At 34.5% G+C, this 23,955-nt stretch overlaps 1 protein-coding gene across 1 annotated transcript in view; it reads right to left on the bottom strand.

The window, feature by feature from the left end:
• LOC136033768 (E3 ubiquitin-protein ligase RNF25-like) overlaps positions 1–17,142 on the bottom strand; it is a 36,010-nt gene extending 18,868 nt beyond the window's left edge. Inside the window, exons 1-2 of the mRNA XM_065714664.1 lie at positions 17,044–17,142; positions 1,005–1,073 (exon numbers count right to left, since the gene is read on the bottom strand). Coding sequence (XP_065570736.1) covers positions 1,005–1,073; positions 17,044–17,060 — 86 coding nt within the window. The 5' untranslated portion in view covers positions 17,061–17,142. The remainder of the gene's footprint in view (positions 1–1,004; positions 1,074–17,043) is intronic.
• Positions 17,143–23,955: the final 6,813 nt, after the last annotated feature.

Below are 23,955 nucleotides of genomic sequence, written 5' to 3'. Positions count from 1 at the left end.
TACTATTCAAGAATTAAAAAAGATAACTATATCACTTTTATTACACTGTTCAGCTTAATATCTGTTTTAATATCTTGGATGTTCCCTAGTGGGCTGTCTTTCGTGTGAAGGCAGAGTCCCTACTCCCAAAATAAGGTATTGGCTTTCATTAATTATAGTAATAAATATAACTGACGATTTCAATATGACCTTGGTGAAGTTTTCAATGATAAATTCATAGTTGAAGCAAAACTTCATATCGTTGACATTTGTTTAAGATAAAGTTTTGGATCTCTTGTTTTCAAATTTCCACAAACAACAATTTTAAAAATACGAAAAAGAAAAGTACTCCTTACAGATAATTTTGCATTATGTATTTGAAGTAGGTGTGAAAAAATGTATCATAAACAGGATTTACTTTTCACTCACGATCTATATATATGAATGGAAAACAGAAAATTCTAATCCTCTGAATTTCAGAAAAAAACGAGTCAAAATCTTTAAACAGCTAGAACTAAATTAATCGAAAACAGAAAATTCTAATCCCCTGAATTTCAGCATAAATGAATTTAGATTCCAGCACTATTCACATTTCAATACACATAAACAATAACTGGCTAGTTTTAAAATAAACGTTTTCTAGCAAAACAGCCTATTTTTAATTAATGACAGTAACAACTAATAACAGTAAAACATTACATACATTGAACAAAAGTACAAGATATTTTGGGATCATTTTAGGGACTCTTTCTTTGATGGCAGTTAGATAACAAACCATGAAAGAGATGGACAATAGCTCACATTGAATAAAACAAACTTTGCAATAAGAATCTCAGATACCAAAAACTTGGCCACAGTACAATGTTGGCAATGCGTAAAGGTTTTTAATTATTGATGTTTATTAAATTATTATTTCCAACAATTACTCTCTTGCAGTTTCTATAGTATTAAGCTTATCTTCTTTTTATATAGGTCATACTGTACAATATTTAACAGTTTAATCAATGACAAATTGAAAAAAATACCTTTGATCCCTTTCCACATCCACTGAGTCAAGAAAAATGGCTTGAAGAGCCTCAACCTCCTCTACAACGCTAGAAAATCAAAAAGAAAATATAATTACGCATGACTATAATTTTCTACTGTCCTTTACTATAGCAGAAACGTTGAATCAGTTTACTCAGAGGTTTACAGAGGAAAAATAGGAAAAGTACCATATGCCATTACCATTACTACTATTAACCACTGCAATACAGCACCAAGCCACCGGAGGTCAACAGAGCTAATTTTCTTGAATAGCTGATTTTCAATCTGTCACTCTTCATCCATAAAAAGGCCTAGCATATTTTAAACTTTCTTTCATTAAAACCCCTACTTTGACTTACTTTTGACTTATCGCTCTTGCTCAGCAGGGTCGCCAGCGTAGAGGGATCTGCTTGGCAACGCCGTCAGTCTTCTCCAAGAAGCCCTTTCCAGGGCTAAGGATGGGGCCTCATTTGGGTTGATGTTGCGATTGAGCGGACGTTGGTTTACTAAATCAGCCAATCTAGTGCGTGGCCTTCTTCAAGGGCGTTTCCAACCATTTTCCGAGGGATTGAAGTCCGAGATGATCCTTGCGCGGGTACTTAGCGGGAGACGGAGTAGGTGGCCGTACCACCTTAGAGAGCAGGCTTCTACTTGGGTATAGAGATTCGCCAGCTTGAAGGTCTTCAGGATCTCAGTTTTGCAGATCTTGTCATACCATTTGAAGCCTTCGACTCGACGCAGGTGTCTAGTCTGAGCGGCACCGACTTTTCTTAGCTGTGTCTAGGTTATTGGCCATGTTTTATATGAGTACAGCATGATGCTTGAGACTGTGGCGTTTCAAATTCGGGCTTCGGTATGGCGGCTATTTTTTGGTTTGTGGAAGACTGCTCTCAGGAGTCATCCGAACACAGAGCTTGCCTTGGCTGAGATTTCGGCGTCAAGTGTGCCATTTGAGGATATAATTGATCCAAGATATGTAAACTACCTTACCACATCGATAGCTTGACCGTTAATTTCAACAGTTAAGAGTGGTGCTGATGCGGTCTTTTCTATGGGCATGATCTTCATTTTCTTCCAGTTGATTTGCACCCCAACTCTAGAGGCTATAGAGGAGGGTGTCTCGAATACAGACTTAAGTTGGTGGAGATTGTCACTAAGGACAGCTACATCGTCCGCGAAGGCAACATTGGACAGAGTCCTCCCGGCATAACTGATACCAAAAGGATGGGTATGTTGCGTCTTGTTCAGGATGTGATCGATGACGCAGTTAAATAGCTCAGGTGCAGCACCGCATCCTTGCCATACTCCATTTTGTATGGGAAAGGAAGAAGAAAGCTTCCCGGTTGGTAGTGGCTGATGAAACAATAACTACAGTGACCCCTCCCGACTCAAATATAAGAAAAAAATCAAAGTGAAAAATTTGATCAGTGGGCTATACTCCCACTGAAGCACCCCCCCCCGGCTGTAACTCCAGCGGCAGATGACCCGATTCCCCACCCCCCAGGAACGGCTCTGTCTCTATGTGATCTCAATTTCTAAAAGTAAGTTTTTATATATATCTATATATATATATAAACTAGCTGTTGGTGTGGCGCTTCGCGCCACCCCAACACCTAGTTGGTGGGGGCGCTTCCCCCCCCCCAAGCCCCCCCGCGCGCGTAAGTCGTTACGCGCCATTTTAGTTACACGCCATTGTAGTTGTGTCCCTATGTCCCACCTGTGAATATAGATTTTCATGATATTATTCCAGGTTGGATCCAGTGCTGGTGGAGAATTTTTTTTTAGTTTTCTCCCCGACAGACCTTTACCCTGGTCCAGGTTTTTAACCTGATATTGTTAATTATTGGTGAGATGGCACTTATGCAAATTTCATGTTCTTTTATATTTTTGTTTATGTATTTATTGACCTATGCTGTTTGACCTATGTGATTGTATGGATGAGTAGGGTTAAGGCCTCATTCAAGTGCTGGTCTATATTAATCACTAATTTAGGAAAACAGTCTTCCTTTTCTCCTTCTGTCTCTTTTTTTTTTTTTCTTTTTTTTTGTGTTTGTGCTGTAGCATTGGTGATTTCTCTTTTCATGATATTATTCCAGGTTGGATCCAGTGCTGGTGGAGAAATTTTTTTTAGTTTTCTCCCCGACAGACCTTTACCCTGGTCCAGGTTTTTAACCTGATATTGTTAATTATTGGTGAGATGGCACTTATGCAAATTTCATGTTCTTTCATCTTTTTGTTTATGTATTTATTGACCAATTCTGTTTGCCTATGTGATTGTATGGATGAGTAGGGTTAAGGCCTCATTCAAGTGCTGGTCTATATTAATCACTAATTTAGGAAAACAGTCTTCCTTTTCTCCTTCTCTCTTTTTTTTTTTTTTTTTTTTTTTTTTTTTTTTTTTTTTTTTTTTTTTTTTTTTTTTGTGTTTGTGCTGTAGCATTGGTGATTTCTCTTTTCATGATATTATTCCAGGTTGGATCCAGTGCTGGTGGAGAAATTTTTTTTAGTTTTCTCCCCGACAGACCTTTACCCTGGTCCAGATTTTTAACCTGATATTGTTAATTATTGGTGAGATGGCACTTATGCAAATTTCATGTTCTTTCATCTTTTTGTTTATGTATTTATTGACATATGCTGTTTGCCTATGTGATTGTATGGATGAGTAGGGTTAAGGCCTCATTCAAGTGCTGGTCTATATTAATCACTAATTTAGGAAAACAGTCTTCCTTTTCTCCTTCTGTCTCTTTTTTTTTTTTTTTTTTTGTGTTTGTGCTGTAGCATTGGTGATTTCTCTTTTCATGATAGATATATTATATATATGTTTTTAACTACGTAAAACGTGCGAATATACAACATTCTTTGCTGTCCCATTGTCTGTGCATATAAATAGATTGTCAGGTTTACCGACTCTTGAACATGCAACATATAATGGTCCATGGGAAAACAATCCGTATTCAGATCTATACCTCATGATTCTAATGATTGCTCTTGAGCTTTGTTGATGGTGATTACTAATCGACTATTCCCTGTCCCGGTGTCCCGGTCGTCATTTATATCCCCCTGTGCCCCCCGGCGTCCCCGTTGTAGTTGTGTCCCTGTGTCCCGGTCGTCATTTATATTTTTTACTTATGTCCTGGTCATTATGGCTTATGTATGGTCATTTATATTCCCTGTGTCCCGGTCGTCATTTGTATCCCGGTGTCCCGGTCTGTATATACATTCGTTTTTTAGTTTTGTTTTTCTCCTTTATTTTTTTCCTTTTTTCTCTTTTTTCTTTTTTAGTTTATTTAGATTTTTAGATTTCTTAGTTTTTTTATTAGTTTTTAGTTTTTTTTTCTTTTTAGTTTTTTTGTAGTTTTTACCTTCTTTTTAGTTTTTTTAGTTTTTTTTTTTTTACTTATGTCCTGGTCGTCATTTATAATCCCTGTGTCCCGGTGCTTTGTTGATTGCTAATCGAACATTCCTTTTGTCCCGGTCGCTTTCTCTTTGAGTGTCGTCATTAATTTTTTTCTTTTTTAGTTCTTACCTTTTTTAGTTTTTTTTTAGTTTTTTAGATGAAATTTTTTTTTAGTTTTTTTCCTTTTTTTCTTTTTAGTTTTTTATTGGTTTTTACCTTTTTTTTTTAGCTTTTTTAGTTTTTTTTCGTTTTTTCTTTTTACTTTTTTTTTAGTTTTTATCTTTTTTATTTTTTTTTTATTTTTATTCTTAATTTTATTAGTTTTCTTTTTCTCTTCTATTTTTCAGTTTTTTCCTTTTTTTAGTTTTTTTTTAGTTTTTAGTTTTTTTAGTTTTTTACCCTTTTCTAGTTTTTTTAGTTTTTTAGCCTTTTTATTTTTTTTTATTGGTTTTTAGTTTTTTTGTAGTTTTTGCCTTTTTTTAGTTTTTTTTCAGTTTTTTTTTTAGTTTTTAGTTTTTTACCTTTTTTAGCCTAACCAGGATTTGAACCTGGGACCTTCATTCTCCGTTCTGACACCCTCTCTCACCGAGTGACTACTCCAGCATGTTCATTTTGGTGTTTTAAATGGTATATTATTAACCAAATTAATGTGTTTTACAATATACTAAGCATCGTCATAACAAAAATGACGACAACTAATTTCATGACGTCAGCCGACACAGAAACATGACGTCACCTGATCCACAGATCCACAGACAGACAACTTATTTTTATATATATAGACTAGCTGTTGGGGTGGCGCTTCGCGCCACCTCAACACCTAGTTGGTGGGGGCGCTTCGCGCCCCCCCAAGCCCCCCCCCGCGCGCGTAAGTCGTTACGCGCCATAATAGTTACGCGCCATTGTAGTTGTGTCCCTATGTCCCACCTGTGAATATAGATATATATATATATATATATATATATATATATATATATATATATATATACATATATATATATATATATAGTTTTAACTACGTAAAACTTGCGAATATACAACATTCTTTGCTGTCCCATTGTCTTTGCATATAAATAGATTGTCAGGTTTACCGACTCTTGAACATGCAACATATAATGGTCCATGGGAAAACAATCTGTATTCAGATCTATACCTCATGATTCTAATGATTGCCCTTGAGCTTTGTTGATGGTGATTGCTAATCTACCATTGCCCGTCCCGGTGTCCCGGTCGTCATTTATATCCCCCTGTTTCCCCGTTGTAGTTGTGTCCCTGTGTCCCGGTCGTCATTTATATTCCCTGTGTCCCGGTCGTCATTTGTATCCCGGTGTCCCGGTCTGTATATACATTCGTTTTTTAGTTTTGTTTTTCTCCTTTATTTTTTTCCTTTTTTTCTTTTTTAGTTTATTTAGATTTTTAGATTTTTTAGTTTTTTTATTAGTTTTTAGTTTTTTTTTTCTTTTTAGTTTTTGTAGTTTTTACCTTCTTTTTAGTTTTGTTAGTTTTTTTTTTTTACTTATGTCCTGGTCGTCATTTATACTCCCTGTGTCCCGGTGCTTTGTTGATTGCTAATCGAACATTCCTTTTGTCCTGGTCGCTTTCTCTTTGAGTGTCGTCATTTATTTTTTTCTTTTTTAGTTCTTTTAGTTTTTACCTTTTTTAGTTTTTTTTAGTTTTTTAGATGAAATTTTTTTTTAGTTTTTTCCTTTTTTTCTTTTTAGTTTTTTATTGGTTTTTACCTTTATTTTAGCTTATTTTTCAGTTTTTTCCTTTTTTTTATTTTTTTTTTATTTTTTTTAGTTTTTTACCTTTTTTTAGTTTTTTTAGTTTTTTAGCTTTTTTACTTTTTTTATTAGTTTTTAGTTTTTTTTGTAGTTTTTGCCTTTTTTTAGTTTTTTCAGTTTTTTTTTAGTTTTTTATTGGTTTTTACCTTTATTTTAGCTTATTTTTCAGTTTTTTCCTTTTTTTAGTTTTTTTTTAGTTTTTAGTTTTTTTAGTTTTTTACCTTTTTTTTAGTTTTTTTAGTTTTTTAGCTTTTTTATTTTTTTTATTAGTTTTTAGTTTTTTTTGTAGTTTTTATTTTTTTTTAGTTTTTTTAGTTTTTAGATTTTTTATTAGTTTTTAGTTTTTTTTTGTAGTTTTTGCCTTTTTTTAGTTTTTTTTTGTAGTTTTTACCTTCTTTTTAGTTTTGTTAGTTTTTTTTTTACTTATGTCCTGGTCGTCATTTATACTCCCTGTGTCCCGGTGCTTTGTTGATTGCTAATCGAACATTCCTTTTGTCCTGGTCGCTTTCTCTTTGAGTGTCGTCATTTATTTTTTTCTTTTTTAGTTCTTTTAGTTTTTACCTTTTTTAGTTTTTTTTTAGTTTTTTAGATGAAAATTTTTTTTAGTTTTTTCCTTTTTTTCTTTTTAGTTTTTTATTGGTTTTTACCTTTATTTTAGCTTATTTTTCAGTTTTTTCCTTTTTTTTAGTTTTTTTTTATTTTTTATTTTTTTTAGTTTTTTACCTTTTTTTATTTTTTTTAGTTTTTTAGCTTTTTAACTTTTTTTTATTAGTTTTTAGTTTTTTTTGTAGTTTTTGCCTTTTTTTAGTTTTTTCAGTTTTTTTTTTAGTTTTTTATTGGTTTTTACCTTTATTTTAGCTTATTTTTCAGTTTTTTCCTTTTTTTTTTAGTTTTTTTTAGTTTTTAGTTTTTTTTAGTTTTTTACCTTTTTTTAGTTTTTTTAGTTTTTTAGCTTTTTTATTTTTTTTATTAGTTTTTAGTTTTTTTTGTAGTTTTTGCCTCTTTTTAGTTTTTTTAGTTTTTTAGCTTTTTTATTAGTTTTTAGTTTTTTTTTGTAGTTTTTGCCTTTTTTTAGTTTTTTTAGTTTTTTAGCTTTTTTATTTTTTTTATTAGTTTTTAGTTTTTTTTGTAGTTTTTGCCTTTTTTTAGTTTTTTCAGTTTTGACGTCACCTGATCCAGTTTTTTCAGGTGACGTCACCTGATCCACAGATCCACACACAGACAACTTATTTTTATATATATAGATAGAAGATAGATAGAAGATAAGTTGTCTGTGTGTGTGTGTCGAGTGACGTCATGTTTGTGTGTCGACTGACGTCATGTTTGTCAGCTGATGAAATTACATACCGGGACACAAATGACGACCGGGACACAGGGAATATAAATGACGACCGGGAACCTCAAAGAGAAATTACAGACTGGGACACCCGGACACAAATCACGACCGGGACACAGGGAATATCAATGATGACCGGGACACAGAAACACAACTACAACGGGGACGCCGGGGGCACAGGCGGGATATATAAATGACGACCGGGACACTCAAAGAGAAATTACAAACTGGGACACCGGGACACAGGGAATATAAATGACGACCAGGACACATCATTAGAATAATGAGGTATAGATCTGAATACGGATTGTTTTTCCCATGGACAATTATATGTTGCATGTTCAAGAGTCAGTAAACCTGACAATCTATTTATATGACACAGGGACACAACTACAATGGCGCGTAACTAATATGGCGCGTAACGACTTACGCGCGCGGGGGGGCTTGGGGGGCGCGAAGCGCCCCATCAACTAGGTGTTGGGGTGACGCGAAGCGCCACCCCAACAGCTAGTTATTATACATAAGTTTTTAATATACTTTTGTATATTCTTCAATCTCATGAATTTTATCTGGCATGCATGTCATTTTTATATTGACACAAGTTTTTCGTGGTTTTTCTGCTTTAATGCATTTTTGCTTGTGTTTTTATGTGTCAGTTTTGTCAATCAAAAGCGATTTGTAATTTATCTCATTCACACATCAAACATAGACTATTGACAGCAATAAAATAACAAAATTAAAATATTTACAAATAATTGAGTTTGGATTTTGATCCAAATCATTAATGAAATTTGATTCGATGATCAAATTTTTATTGGATTTGATGATAAGGGTGGCTAAATATTTAGTAGACTAATTCTCCACAAGGAAACGCTATAATTATGGAAACTATTTTAAAACATTCTAAATGCTTATTTATATTGTATCCAAAATTGCATGGCTTTACTGCACCCCTCCTCTCCCAACTGATAAATGCATAACCCAAATTACATATACTCTTTGTACTTTCAATAGCGTGACTCTTATTCCTGTTGCTGGTTCACTGATAAATTAATGAGAAGGAAAGAGTCATGCTTTTGAAAATACAAAGAATATATACATAACTTGGGATAAGTAGGGGGGGGGGGGGGGGGTTAAAGTAAAACAATTTGCATTCAGAAACGATATTAGTAAGTAATATATAATATTTTTAAATAGTTTCCAAAATTTTTTGGTGATTTTTTTTTTATAGAGAGCTAAACCAAAAATATACGCCACTTGTAATAAACCTATGCTGGTGGAATAGATGACTCTGAAATATCAAATTAAAATAATTTTGAACATGCCAGAGTCCTATTTCTATTAGATAATCTACAACACAATGACCAAGGTGGCACTTTACAAGGCTAAAATAGAATTTGGAGGATTGGCAATTAGTTTATTTGGAAAAAAAAATCAAAGCCACATTGAGTATGCTCATTCTTAAGCTTACAAATTAGCTGAAAAATCAAAAGTTGGTTAAAATATAGATGACGGGCTTTTTTCTTACCCTAAAAAATTGGGAGAACAAAATTCAAAGTCTAGACCAAAGTCTCCACCAAGAAGGTGTTTTGAAACTGTTGCCTCGACTCCTTTTCTATCTAAAAATTTATTTATCATTCACACAATACACAAAAATCCAATTTGGATCTTTTTACTTATACTACAAATAGTACGTAGACGCAAGCTCGAAAGATTGTTGGTAATAGAGATACATAGCCAACGGATAGAATCAACAAGAGGGAAAGTGAAGTTATTACAGCAAAGGGGAGTAGCGGCAGTACATAAAGAAGAAACTGGGAAAGACCCTGTTTGGAACAGCTAATTAGAAGCAAGTCATCAGCATATGCAAGATAAGAAACATCCGCAAGACCAGAAAGGTGTGTACCTGAAATCTTAGGCAGCACACTAGAAACATCAATCGTAGGGGACAGAACATCACCGTGCCTAGCTCCTCTTTGTACCCGTATGATAGTTTCTGGTGCAGATCTTAATTGAAGAAAAGAATTTAAATGCCAAAATCTAAGAAACATTATAACAGGGAGATTGTCCCCAGAATTATACTGAGAAAAAAGAGCTGACTATGGACCACACTATCAAACGCTTTCAAAAGATCCAAAGCACAAATATAAAGAGCATTTTTCTTGGAAGAATTATAAACCAGTAAAGAAAACAACCCACCCTATGCCGAAAACCAAATTGGTTCTCACCCTCATTAATGTTTTTAGTCAGAAAAGGTAAAAGGATGTACATAAGAACCTTGCTAATGTTACAAGAAACAGTAATAGGTTGATAGCAATCAGTCAGTGACTTTCCCCTTTTCAAAATTGACGAAACAGTGCCACACAGAAAACTATCAGGTATGCTTGAAGTGCATAGAAACATTTGAAAAAGAAGCTGACGGTGAGATAGAAGGGGGTACAATCAATTGGCAAATGCATCTTAGAAATATTATCCTTATCTATTGAATCAAATTTTAAACTTTTCACAGCATCAATTACGCAAGAAAAAGATATGGGCACCATATGGCGTTGCGAAAGGAATGTACTGAAGATGGGGGTAAGAAGGCGATTACATACAGAATGCACAGAATAATTAATCACAAAAAAAAATCAAAGAATAATGTTTATACCAAGCTCAAGGTGGAAAGCAGTTACTTGTCATAGTATCATCATTTAACTGGTCAGAATTGATCACTTTTCGCCAATCATTCCTACTCATAGGAAAATCTATACCGTGGTAACATGCTGACCTCAGATAATGTTTATATTCGGTTTTAGTTTTACGTTTGAAATCAGCCACACACACCCAGAACTTGGCTGACCATATTAATTCCGTATCTGGAGCCAGAATTTCGCTTTATTTTTTATCGACTTTAAACATGGGTCCATTGACCAGATAGGTTTTTTCATGGATCGTTGCTGAGGTATGGCAGCTTCTTCTACCTTTTTCATACACGTCACAAGTTGGTTATAAAAATAGTCAATATCAGCTTTAACACTCCTAAGTACATGGCACTGAAGAAGATGTATGGAATATATATGGTAGAAAGAAGTGTTGTCAAAGTAGAGATGATGTGCAGTATATTTGCTTTGCTCCCTTTGCTTTTTCAAACCACTTCAATTTTTCTTGTGAACAGCTGGTTTTTGATGGATCTGTAATGTCACTGAACAAATCCACTGTAAATGTCACTGAAATTGGCATGTGGTCAGTATCTTGCTTGTTAACATGAACAGTAGTGGAAGAAGAGATAATACCAGGTGAGTAACTAATATGATCAATATCACGTGTACTTCCAGAGTAATGAACAAATGAAAATTTGTGAGATTTGGGGACAACAAGGTACAATGGAAGACACTGAATTTAGCCAAGGGTCTGATTGAGTATCTTTCATATGGGAGATACGAGTTTATAAATAAGGTACTGCCAACACACGCAGCCCAGGAAAATTCGTTGGAGTAGAAGAGTACTGGGGAGGGTAAATGAAGATTCTGTTTAAAGACACAGGCTAGTCCACCAGAAGGGCAACCACCAGTAACTTTTGCTGGGCTCATGAATGCAATATGATGCTGACGCCAACACAAAAAATTCAAACTTGAAGCAGTGAGAAGATGCTCCCAGAGACATACCAAATCGTAGGAACCATACAATTGATCAATACTAAAATTCCTTATCTTTGGTGCTGTTTATATTAAACAAAATAACTGAGACTGTTGCACTCATGGTTGAAGGGTGGAGTTCTACTTTATCTGATCATTAATAGCAGGGCAGGAAAAGCTATAAGAAGGGTGTTTTTGGCTGCAGTTGGCACAGTTTTAATCAGCAATGTATGGCTCATCTTTTGTTTATATATGCAGCCCTCCAAAACGAACACATTTTGGGAGAACGCTGGGAAAGGAGTTCTGCAGATGGTCTAGTGATTGGCATTTAAAACAGCATTTGGGTAGGTCCTTAAACTTGTAAACAGGAAAAACTTCTTAACCTACCCTGAGGCCATGCTTGAAAAACGTAGATTGAGCAAAAGAATCCAAAATTTCGAGTTTTACAGACTTAAATTGGCCCAATCTTTTAGCACCCTTGATACCACGTTGGCTTCTGAGTACAATAATATCAACATTGGAAGGAATATTACATGATATACCAGAAAACTGCTTGGAAGTCACTTTTGTTCTAGTACCAGAGATTATGTTCTGGATTGATGAGCATAAGTCCTCCATAGCAGACTTGTCTATATTGATATACCACTTGTCACTGATGGCCTTTATACTATACACTAGTTCATGTCCAGTAAACTGGTCTATAGCAGCTTTTCACTGAAGAGGGTCATATAAGCTGTCTGGTCCCTTTGAGATGATAACGGTTGCATGCGAATCTAGCACTGAAGCCAGCCTGGGTAATTGTGAGAAATTCACTTCATAATTGTCAAGTTTTGAAGACATTCTCAAAACAACTTGACAAAGCTCATTAAATTTTGAGAATAGAGAGGTATAGGAAGTAGCTGGGAGGCAGGGTACTTCTATAGGATGCTTTATGACAAATGTCAGAACAACAGTGTCAGTCTTGTCAAGAGATTTCAATAGAGTAATTATGTTGCTGAAATGGCTAACCAGTGCATTATTTCCCTTCCTAAATAGGACAATCTTTTTGACATAAATGCCACAATAATGTCTTTGCCACTTTGACCCAACTAAAAAAAAAATCCACTCTGCACATTTTAATCACGTCATCCTCTGCACCAATTAGCAAATTGTTCTGTACAAAATTCAGTACTGGCAAATAAACAAGTAGAGGATTACTATCACTACTGGTAATAGGCGTAACACCTGAAATATGCCAATTTTATATACCAACTAGCTGTTGGGGTGGCGCTTCGCGCCACCCCAACACCTAGTTGGTGGGGGCGCTTCGCGCCCCCCAAGCCCCCCCGCGCGCGTAAGTCGTTACGCGCCATATTAGTTACGCGCCATTGTAGTTGTGTCCCTATGTCCCACCTGTGAATATAGATAGATATATATATATATATATATATATATATATATATATATATATATATATATATATATATATATATATGTTTTTAACTACATAAAACTTGCGAATATACAACATTCTTTGCTGTCCCATTGTCTGTGCATATAAATAGATTGTCAGGTTTACCGACTCTTGAACATGCAACATATAATGGTCAATGGGAAAACAATCCGTATTCAGATCTATACCTCATGATTCTAATGATTGCCCTTGAGCTTTGTTGATGGTGATTGCTAATCGACCATTCCCTGAGTCGCCATCGTCATTTATATATCCCCCTGTGCACCCGGCGTCCCCTTTGTAGTTATGTCCCTGTGTCCCGGTCGTCATTTATATTCCCTGTGTCCCGGTCGTCATTTGTGTCCCGGTGTCCCAGTCTCTGATTTCTCTTTGAGTGTCCCGGGCGTCATTTATATTCCTTGTGTCCCGGTCATCATTTATATCCCCCTGTGCCCCCCGGCGTCCCCGTTGTAGTTGTGTCATTTATATTCCCTGTGTCCTGGTCGCCATCCCGGTATACATTCGTTTTTGAATTGGTATATGATGAAATAAATTTTTAATTTTTTCCCTTTTTTTCCTTTTAGTTTTTTTTTATTGGTTTTGACCTTTTTTTAGGTTTTATAGTTTTTTTCTTTTTTCTTTATAGTTTTTTTTGAAGTTTTTATCTTTTTAGTTTTTTTATTTTTATTTATATTTTTTTAGTTTTCTTTTTCCTTTATTTTTCAGTTTTTTTCCTTTTTTTAGTTTTTTTTTCTTTTTAGTTCTTTTAGTTTTTACCTTTTTTAGTTTTTTTTTGTTTTTTAGATGAAAATTTTTTTAGTTTTATTCCTTTTTTCTTTTCAGTTTTTTATTGGTTTTTACCTTTTTTTTAGCTTTTTTAGTTTTTTTTCGTTTTTTCTTTTTACTTTTTTTTAGTTTTTATCTTTTTTATTTTTTTTTATTTTTATTCTTAATTTTTTTTATTAGTTTTTAGTTTTTTTTGTAGTTTTTGCCTTTTTTAGTTTTTTCAGTTTTTTTTTTAGTTTTTAGATTTTTACCTTTTTTAGCCTAACCAGGATTTGAACCTGGGACCTTCATTCTCCGTTCTGACACCCTCTCTCACCGAGTGACTACTCCAGCATGTTCATTTTGGTGTTTTAAATGGTATATTATTAACCAAATTAATGTGTTTAAAATGATGACAACTAATTTCATGACGTCAGTCAACACAGAAATTAAGTCATGAAATTAGTTGCTGTCATTTTTGCTTTGACGGTGACGTCATTCAAGTTATATAAGACATGTTCACGTAGAAATCTATTAATGTTTAAGTTTACAATGACTGATGAAGATGCTCAAAGAGTCTATGCCAAAAAACTTGCTGCTGATAGAGAAAGTCAGAAAAGAAAGCGTGCCGAGGAACTATCAGCAGCAAGTTTTTTGGCATAGACTCTTTGAGCATCTTCATCAGTCATTGTAAACTTAAACATTAATAGATTTCTACGTGAACATATGTCTTATATACCTTGAATGACGTCACCGTCAAAGCAAAAATGACGACAACTAATTTCATGACGTCAGCCGACACAGAAACATGACGTCACCTGACAACTAATTTCATGACGTCAGCCGACACAGAAACATGACGTCACCTGATCCACAGACAGACAACTTATTTTTATATATATATAGATTATGAGGGAAGTGTAGGTCTCTTCTATATATTCCCTGTAGTTTAAGAGAGATACCACTCATGGCAGGTACTATGGCACTTGCAACAGAAACCTTCCCTCTTTTGCTTGCTTGTTGGTAAAACAAACAATTCAATGATAATAATTCAATAATTCTTTTTAAAAGTTCTTAATCAATAATCCTCTTATGTAGGTCAGGGTTACACATCACTATTATACCAATCACTGTAAAACCTTGGATTACAATGAACTAGTTTTCATTAGATAAGGCTTATAGCCAAGTGTTGAAATAGTTCACAATTCTGGACCTAAAAAGGACTTACTGAGTTGATAAGGTCATAAAATATTCAATTTAAGCCAGGTGTGTTCACTTTGAACTCTAAATCAATTTATAAGGCTTAGCCTAAAAAATCAGAAAAAAATTCCTTAATTTAATTTCAGTCTATGTTCCTTGATTCTAGGTTTTGAGAACATAGTTCCTATAATATGAAGGGTTTAAGTTTTTACAAATTTTTATAAGTCTGTAAAATTCTACTGAAATAAGAGGAGTTAATTTTTAAAAACTTAACCCAATGAGAAAGAGATTGAAAACTAACAGTTAATATAAAACAAAGTTTAACCCCCCTCCCTAATGTGCAAACATATGGCCCAATTAATTTATTTCCTATGCAATTTTTGGTTTCTAATTTTGCCAATGTTCATTCAATTTACAAGAAGACATGTTGAAACAAGACCAACAAATGGCAAACTACAACTAATAAATCATCATAGCACCAAACTGCCTTAGGCCATAGCTTTTCCTCCATTCCTACAAAACATTACCACTACTACTAATAAATCACCATAGCACCAAACTGCCTTAGGCCATAGCTTTTCCTCCATTCCTATCTATTCAAAGTCTCCCTCTTTACACCCTCCCAAAAAGTTCCTATTTCCCTTAAATTATTCCTTGCAACATCCTCCTAACCCCAGCCAGGACAACCTGCTTTCCATCTAGACCTAGACAGTTGACAAAAAGGACAATCTTTGGAAGTCTGTCAGTCTTCATCTGCAGAGTATGCCCTGGCCATATCCACCTTTCTCTTGTTATAGCCCAAGAAAGCAGGATTGAACCACACATTTCATGTAACCTACTGTTTGAAATACAGTCAGTCAGTCAGGTACCCAAAAAATCCATAGACAATATCCCTGGAAAACATCTATTGAATCTTCCACCATTTTTTGGATTACCCATGCTTCAGAAACATATTTGATCACTGTCATCATTGTGACTTCCAATATTCTAATCTTAGTTTCTAGACCTATCTTCCTGTTCAACTAAAAATTCTTGACTGTGAAAAAACACTCTGGGCCTTGGCTATTCTACTTTTAACATCTTTACAGCACCCACTGTCCTTACTAATAATAATGCCAAGGTATGTGAAGCTGTCTACTAGATCAATCTTTTTGCTACCCAATGTTACATTTTCATCTCTACCTTATTCCTAGACTTAGCAATGTAGTCTTCTTAACATTATATTTCAAACCTATTCTAGCGCCCTGAGCTTGCAAAGCCTCTAAAAGTCCATTCATTTTGTTGATACTATAATCTAGGATGCTTCATCATAATCTAAGTTAAGGTAAGTTCTACCTATGTGATTCCATGTTCTCCCATTTCTATTCCTGAGATCCTTAAGACACAATCCATGATTTACCTTGTACTGATCCTGCTTGTCTTTGGTTTATAATTGATTACATGAGAAATTTGGGCCATATATTTCCACATTAGGGGGATTGGGGTAAAGTAAAGCTATGGTTGAAATATGTCAGGTCTAATGTAGTTATTCTGTATCTTTTTAAGTAACATGTGTTTCCTTCTTAATAGCTCTAATTCCAGATCTATACATTTTACTGAGCCATATAAAAAAGGATTTAGCCAAGTAAAGCACCAAGGCTCAAACTGTTTTGTTAAGATTCAAGTTTAACTACTTTTTTCTATTTTGGAAAGGGGTTAGGTTAGGAAAATAAAACTTTCAGGCATGGGTCTACAGACTAAAGTTAGCTCTAGGAAGATACTCCTTCTCCCAGAAGGCAATCTACTCCTTCTCTCTACAGGGGATGTGACCTTTGAAAATCTTTGTGTTATGAAAGTGAAACCTTATAGAACTGATCTTTTGCTTAAATGAAGTTGAAAAAAAAAATCAGCTTCACAGCTTTGCTAATACCTAATTCATGAGGTTTAAAAGATCTGTAGACACATTTTCTAAATTTAGAAAAAAAAACTATTGATATGGCTTAAAATTCTACCCAAATAATAAGAATTGGATTTTCAGAACTAAAACCAGAGAAAAAGAAACTGATAACTAAACATTAAGATAAAGTGTTGTTTTGTCAAAATTTCAATAGATATATACCAGTTAAGTAATCAAATTTCTAGGACTTAGAAATCAGAGGAGGGTTAACATGGAAACTTAGTAATACCTTCCTAGAGTAACTTTTTGGCCCTGGATTCATCACTGAAAGTTTCATTTTCTTAACCTGACCCATTTCTAAGATAGTGAAAAGTAGCTAAGATGAAATTTTAACCAAAGATCAGTTCCATCTGGAGGAACTAGAGATAAGGACTTTAAATCATATTACCATGGCGTAACTTAGGGATTTGACTCATTCCTGAAATTTTCATTAGCCTAACCTAACTCATCTCTTTCCGAAGATGGCAAAAGGCGCCACACCCTGAAATTTTCACCACTAAATACTGAAATACTTCTTTGACACTGAAATTAATAAGTAGCAGGCACTCAATGTGAAGTAAATCTAGAGTACCTGTTCTCCAAATCCATTGCAAAACCACGTGTTTGAATTTTCAAAGTCTGCGAAAAATAGTTCTCTCTGCCCTCTATTCAAAGTGAAGTTAAAGGTCTTATAAAAACGTACATGTGAGAAGTTGTAAATACCATTGGTTTTACGTTGCAGGAGTAGACCCATCTTAATTGTATCGTTTTAAATCCTTTAGTTATGAGCTAAAGCAAAAACAATCACAAGTGTCGATTAAATGTTGATGTTGCTCATCGGGCAAAATCTGCCCGATTTTCACTGACCATGTTGCATTCTTACATTGAGTAGCATATATCGATAGAACACAAAATGACAATACCAGACCTCTATATAGTAGTCTCAGTACGTGGTAAAAATGTTTGCATTATTGTTGGAATCAGTAACTTAGTTCAGGGGTACTTTGTCAACTCTGAAGAAGTACAGCTGAAGGAGAGACAAAATTCTTACAAGTCCTTCAGACCGAATATACGGTGGGATGGATCCCTCCTGTGTGGATGTGTGATTTAGGATACCATGATAGTCCTCTTCTCAGATTTACTTATTGTAAGTTATTCCTGAGCAATAATTTATTAATTGGGAGCCGCCCTGTTAAATAGCATACTTTGCATCCTGCAACATTTAACGGATACTGGAAAGCTATCTAAAAATCTAAAAAGCTACTCTTTTAAGGAAATATCAAGATTTATTTATACATCCATTTCACATATAATGAATATAAGAAATAAAAATGATGTGTTTTCAAAACTTTTTCAAAAAGGTTAGTTATAGGTATTTTTTTTTATAAAAAGCTGAAAATCAGTGTTGTAATAAATATTGTCTGATTGCAAACCTTTCCCCTTTGGCAGAGGTACTTGAAAAACGACAAAAAGTGATCGAAGGTATCTTTCAGTAATATTGGATTACTACTAGGGTCAATCTTGGGAACTTTAATTCCCATTGTGTAAAAATGACTTCGCTAGACCTGTTCCAGAGTTCAATGGTTTGACGGCAGTGTCTGAATTGGCACTGCGGCTAACTCCACCACAGCTGGTTCCAAGCCTGCATTGTTAAAAGAGGAAAGACTTACGGGGGAGGGAACTGTCGGCTAAATAAATTTCATGAACCATAAAGCTAATATTTCACCGATAAGACTAGACTTTTCCTGAGACTTAGCTTCGCTTCGAGTTTACTTTTCACGTTATGTTCTAAGATTTTTTTTTTTTTTTTTTTTTTTAGTGCCTGTCTTCGCATTGCTCGTTTATATTTTGATGACTTACAATTTAGAAGTTAAGCTTACGCCAACTCTCCAAATAAGGTTCATGGAGATCTTGAAAATTTGTATACCCCACCCCCACAAAAATTAAAAATACTAGTAATTCAAACTGTTGAAAACCTGTTTCAACCAATATTTCAACCTCTTTCTTGGCATATAGACTCCCAGCCGGCGATGTCATCTCCTGTTATCAAGATGATGTTTTTATGATTGAGCATTCAAATAATTTTTCGTTAAGTACAATTGACTTAACATTGACTATCATATAAAACCACATAAATTCATACATTTTAAGTTTGTTAATGAAGAAATGAAATCTCTTATCATATGATATTACTCATACCAATAGTGAATAATTTCTGAATCATTTCGAAGAGTTTCCAAATTATTCTTTCGGGAAGATTCTTAAAACATTTTATAACCAAATCTGCCAGGAGATGGATGGTAAAAATTGTTTGAATTGATTTGGTTTTCACTTAGCCTTAATCTGCTTTTGCAATACACTAATAATTTCGTCATCTTGATAGGTATTTGTCACTTAACTCGTTCATTCTGTTTATGTGAACAGGGATCACCATTATTTTGATTCTTTGTTAGTATTCCAGCTTGTCTCTCCGATTAGGTTAGTTGATTTTGTTGTTCTTCAAGTTTCATTAAAATAAATGTCACTTTTGTTGTTCTACAATTTTGACCCATGGTTTGTAGTTGCCGTAGTACTTCATGGGATCCTGGCACCGGAGGCCTTGTTGGATTTCTAGCTATGAAACTTTCCCAATACTTTGGAACGCATTCAATCAGCATTAAAACAGTTCTATCCTAATCGTTATGCAAACGCACTAAATCGTCTTCATTTTTTTTATGTATTTTTTTCGCGATCAATGGTTTGTGGCTTGGTAATTGTAAAATATGGAAGGCCATATTTTGCCCTATTACGGAGACTTTGAAATGGGGAAGATAAAGTTTCCACAGAAAATAGAAATTCATTTTTTTTCCCTACTGAATAGTATAAAAATGAGGCAAAGTGAGCCTGTCCTTGTTCCAAAGGCAGGCCTTTTTGGCTTCATGTGATGTTGGGCTCGTATAGAATATGAAATTGCCTGTGTGTGGCCTTAGGTTGAAAATTCTGCTTTTTTTTCATATTTTTAGGAAATAATTCTGAAAGAGCTAATCTTGACATCCTGGATGTATGAAGTGTTAAATTTTTATTGAACTATATAAATTTACGTTGGCATGAGAGGCTCAAACCTAAAAGTGTAATGAAACAAGTAGTGCTACAGTTTAAATCATACTAGAGCAGATAATGGGAAGGTAGATGTTGTTACCTACATATCTACCAGAGAAAGTTGTAAGGACTTAACCGAACTTGATAGGAAATAAGAGATATAATTTGTTTCTTGTATTACTTTTGCTGTTTTTCTTTTGTATTTACTCCACTTAACCTTTGTTTGTGAAGTGGGTGATGAATAAACTATTATTATTATTGCCCTAATAGCACTTTCGCGGTTTTAAGAGGCAGTCCAACCTTTATAGAAAATATATAGACTATTTTCATTAAGTCTTCTGCCAGAACAGATTTTATGATTTCAATCAAACTTGGGGGGAAAGGAAGAAACGGTGCCCTTGAGGGCCTGAGCCTGACCCAATAATTCTAGGGGATGGGACAGGGATCACTTTGTCATCAGGACTGCTATTAAACGAGACGGTTAGATCTTTACTATTTCTGGATGAGAGTCACAATAAAGTGACCTAGTAATAATTGGTTAGAGTTTAAATATTCTTTGACCACTCAGAGGGTTGGGAAGGAATTAAACCCATGGATTTTTTGTCATCAGGATATCTAGCAAAAGTGGTGACAAAATCTAAATAGGAATTTATGGAAAGCAGGAACTAATGTCCTAATTATGTCTTTTTGAGAACCAAACCCTAAACGACATTTAACGAGAAGGGTGGAAGTGAGGAAATATTATTGCCATGAGGATATTTAGTAGGAGGGATGATTGGATTTCAACCAGGCCTGGCTGGAAATAAAGGTAAGTTTATGAGCTGTGTATTTTTTGGGCAAGGATGTAAACCTGGTAAAAAGTATAAATATTTTGTATATTTGTCTTAGGCTAAGCTCTAAGCCAATAAACTCTATATAGGTGGATGAGTCCCTAGATTTTGTCATCAAGACAATACCAGAAGTGTTTTTTGGCCCTTGCGGGGACTTGGTGGCAAGTATGTGCTGATGTCCTAAAAGGACCTTAGTGGGATTGGGAACCAACCCAAAATCTGTGGTGAGGTAATGAGGGTCTCTAAATTTATGTTTTTCTAAATTGTGTTCAATCAGAAAAAACTACCAGTTGTTACTTACTGCTCCAATTAATCTTAATAGTAAAATGTTATTTTGAAAAGAAATGAATAGGAATTTCGAAAAAAGCCTTGAATCCCTAAAAAACGGCATTGGATCAAAATGAAAAATACACCATTGACATGACCATTAAAAAAAACATAAACAGACCCCCCCTTCCCATTATAAAATACACGGATAATAACTTTTTTTTATTTGCCGATAATGGGGTACCGAAACATTACAGAGAGCTGTTTAAGGCTTATTTTAAAGATAATTGTTATGTCTAATCACTTTGTATAAGTTCAGCTTGATAACGTGATCATAATAACTTGATCTTTGGTGCCATTTCCAATGGCACTTTGGGTGCCATTTTTGTAAAGGAAAGGCTTTAAAGAATGAAAAGGGTGCTTTCATAATTTCTATGGTTGAAAACCCTAATCCTAAGGTTTGTAATCTCCTTTCTTCTATAATCCTTCCTCCCAGTCCCTTTAATTGTTTCATAAATCTTCTTCTGATTAAAAGCTAGATGGCCAATGCAACATCTTGGAGAGTTGTTTAAGGGATCATTTAAAGGTTAATTTTTATTTCCAATCGCTTTTCATACATCCGACCCGATAAAGCCATCCTAATGGGCCATGTAGCACTCAGAAAGTGGTATTTTGGGTACCATTTCTGCAATATAAAGGCTAGGAAAAATGAAAAGGGTACTATCGTAATCTCTATGGACAAAAACCAATACATCTGAGGTTTACACCGCCCCCCCCCTTGTATAATCCCTCTGAAATTGCCCTTGATATTTTTCGAAAAATATAAACTAAAAACAAAACTAGCAGGCTACTGCAGCATTATATAAATATCTGCTTATGGTTGCATTGAAAGGCTAGTTTTATGTCTATGCGCTTTTTTTTTATAAATTTGCATTAATAATACCGTCATAAAGCGCCACGTGGCACCAACAATGTAAATTATTGGTGCCATACCTGAGGTAGCCAAAAGTTAAAATATGTGTAAAAAAAACTGTTTGGTGAAAAAAATTTACGATTCAGCTGATTCAGGAATGAATGCTACATTTTTGATTATTTTAATAGTAAAAATTTTATGTTGAAAGCGAATTTATAGTATTTTTGAAAAGAAATTGGAAATTCATCGAAAAGAGCACTGGATAAAATAAAAAATTAAATCATCTGAATTGGCATTGTCAGAAATTCCACACAGTAAACCCAGAGTCATCCTCCTTAAAAAAAATATTTTCGTTTTACATATTCCTAGGGCTATATGAAGGGGGAGGGGCATTATCAGAAGAGCAACTATGCTATTTGGAAATAGCATAAAACAAGGAACCGAACGGTGCTACTTTTATTTTAAACTTTTTTTCCTCTGGAAAGCCCTTCTCCTAGAGTGTTATCTTTACAACCCCTACCCCTTCACTCCTGAAATTTTTTTTTAATGGGGACCATAGATTTGACATCGCAATAAGCCATTTTGACAACATGGATTCAATGTTTCCTTTCATGTACCTCTGGCCCTACCCCTAAATTAAAATTGGAAATCCATTGACCTCCAAATCCTCTTCAAAAATTTATAGACTGATTCTCCAAGCTCTTCCTAAGATAATCGCAGATAGTTTTTTTTTTGACAGCCTAGGTACACACGGTCTCTTGCAGTTTACATCGCTGCTTAACCGGAAATAGATTCTAGTCTAACAGCTGATCATAATGTCAATGTGAACTTTGCCCTTTGACCAATGTCAAGATTCGGAGTCCACCTGTACCTCCCCCCAATACTCCCCGAAAGAAAACTCGATTGCACATAACCTCTGTTGACTTACTCAGCCGCGTGTGTCGTTTCCAAGTATACCAGTATACCCTTGAGAAACCCAGGTAATTTAAGCCTAATTGACGATCTCTAAGAGCTCCGATCTGATGGGACGATCCAACCAACCATGGCCAGTCTTTATTCTAAAACATATCTGTTTTACATAATTTGGAGTTATGCCCCTATATGGGGGTGATGTGTAGGCCAGAAATTTTCTTTCTATAGAATTTTCTGTTTCTAATCGAATGTGCCCCTTTCAAAGTTTCTAGAAACATTCTTTTCGCACAAACTGTCCATTGAAATATTTGTAGGCCTTTTTCTGACTTTTAGTCGGGGTCTTATTTTTGGAGGAATCAACACTTGACTTCAATTACTCGTTCTGTATTTGGCCCCCTTAGTCCAAGAATTTAAGGAGAAAAGTTTTGAGTCGATCAAGAAAAAGATTTTTGGCCTTTTTTGTGCCTCACTTTTTTTATGTGGGTATACCCCTAAATAGTTTTTTGTACGCTAGGTCTATTCTGGCCACATATTTATGGTTGTAAATTTCAAACTGATTAGGGGCAAAAGTTTTGACCCACTTTAAGGTTTTAAGTTTAGGTTTTAAGCCGATTGGAGTAAACAGAATTGAAAATTTCTAGACCCAAGATTTTATTTCAACTGTAGTTTAGAGCTCTTATTTTTTTTTATAAAGTGCTCTCTGCTCAGGGAATATATTCCTCAAGTCACAATATGTTTGGTTTCAGAATATTTTGGTTTTTCCCCATTATCTTATATAGTTGATGGTTAATAGGTTCTTTCATAGATGACTGATTACCCCGGTTTGGAACCGGGGTAATCATATACTTTGCTTCGCGGAGTAATGCATATACTATTAAATTAATGTCATTTAAAATAATATGTTCCTGAAGGTACATTAAATAAAAAAAAAACTAATTTTTTTAACTGAAAGTAAGGAGCGACATTAAAACTTAAAACGAACAGAAATTACTCCGTATATGAAATGGGTTGTCCCCTCCGCAATCCCTCGCTCTTTACGTTAAAGATTTCAATTGTTTTAAAAAGTAGAATTGTGCCAAAGAGTCAAACTTTAGCGTAAAGAGCGAGGGATTGCGGAGGGGACAACCCATTTCATATACGGAGTAATTTCTGTTCGTTTTAAGTTTTAATGTCACTCCTTACTTTCAGCTAAAAAAATTTTTTTTTATTTAATTTCAGAACGTTTTTGAATTAATGCATATTTGGTTTTGGCTCTCCGCACATAAATTATTAATATGAAATTTTTATATTAATTCTTTTTTTGGCTAAATGGCTTTCTCTTAGCTTTGATCAGACGATTTTGAGAAATAAGGGGTGGAGAAGGAGGCCTAGTTGCCCTCCAATTTTTCGGTTACTTAAAAAGGCAACTAGAACTTTTAATTTTTAACGAACGTTTTTATTAGTAAAAAATATACGTAACTTAAGAATTAACTTACGTAACAAACTTTCATAATCTTATATTTTT

This window comes from Artemia franciscana, chromosome 12 (genome assembly GCF_032884065.1).
Source record: "Artemia franciscana chromosome 12, ASM3288406v1, whole genome shotgun sequence".
NCBI lineage: Eukaryota > Metazoa > Arthropoda > Branchiopoda > Anostraca > Artemiidae > Artemia > Artemia franciscana.
Note: the sequence above shows the minus strand (reverse complement) of the source record. Positions and strands in the feature narration are given on the sequence as shown.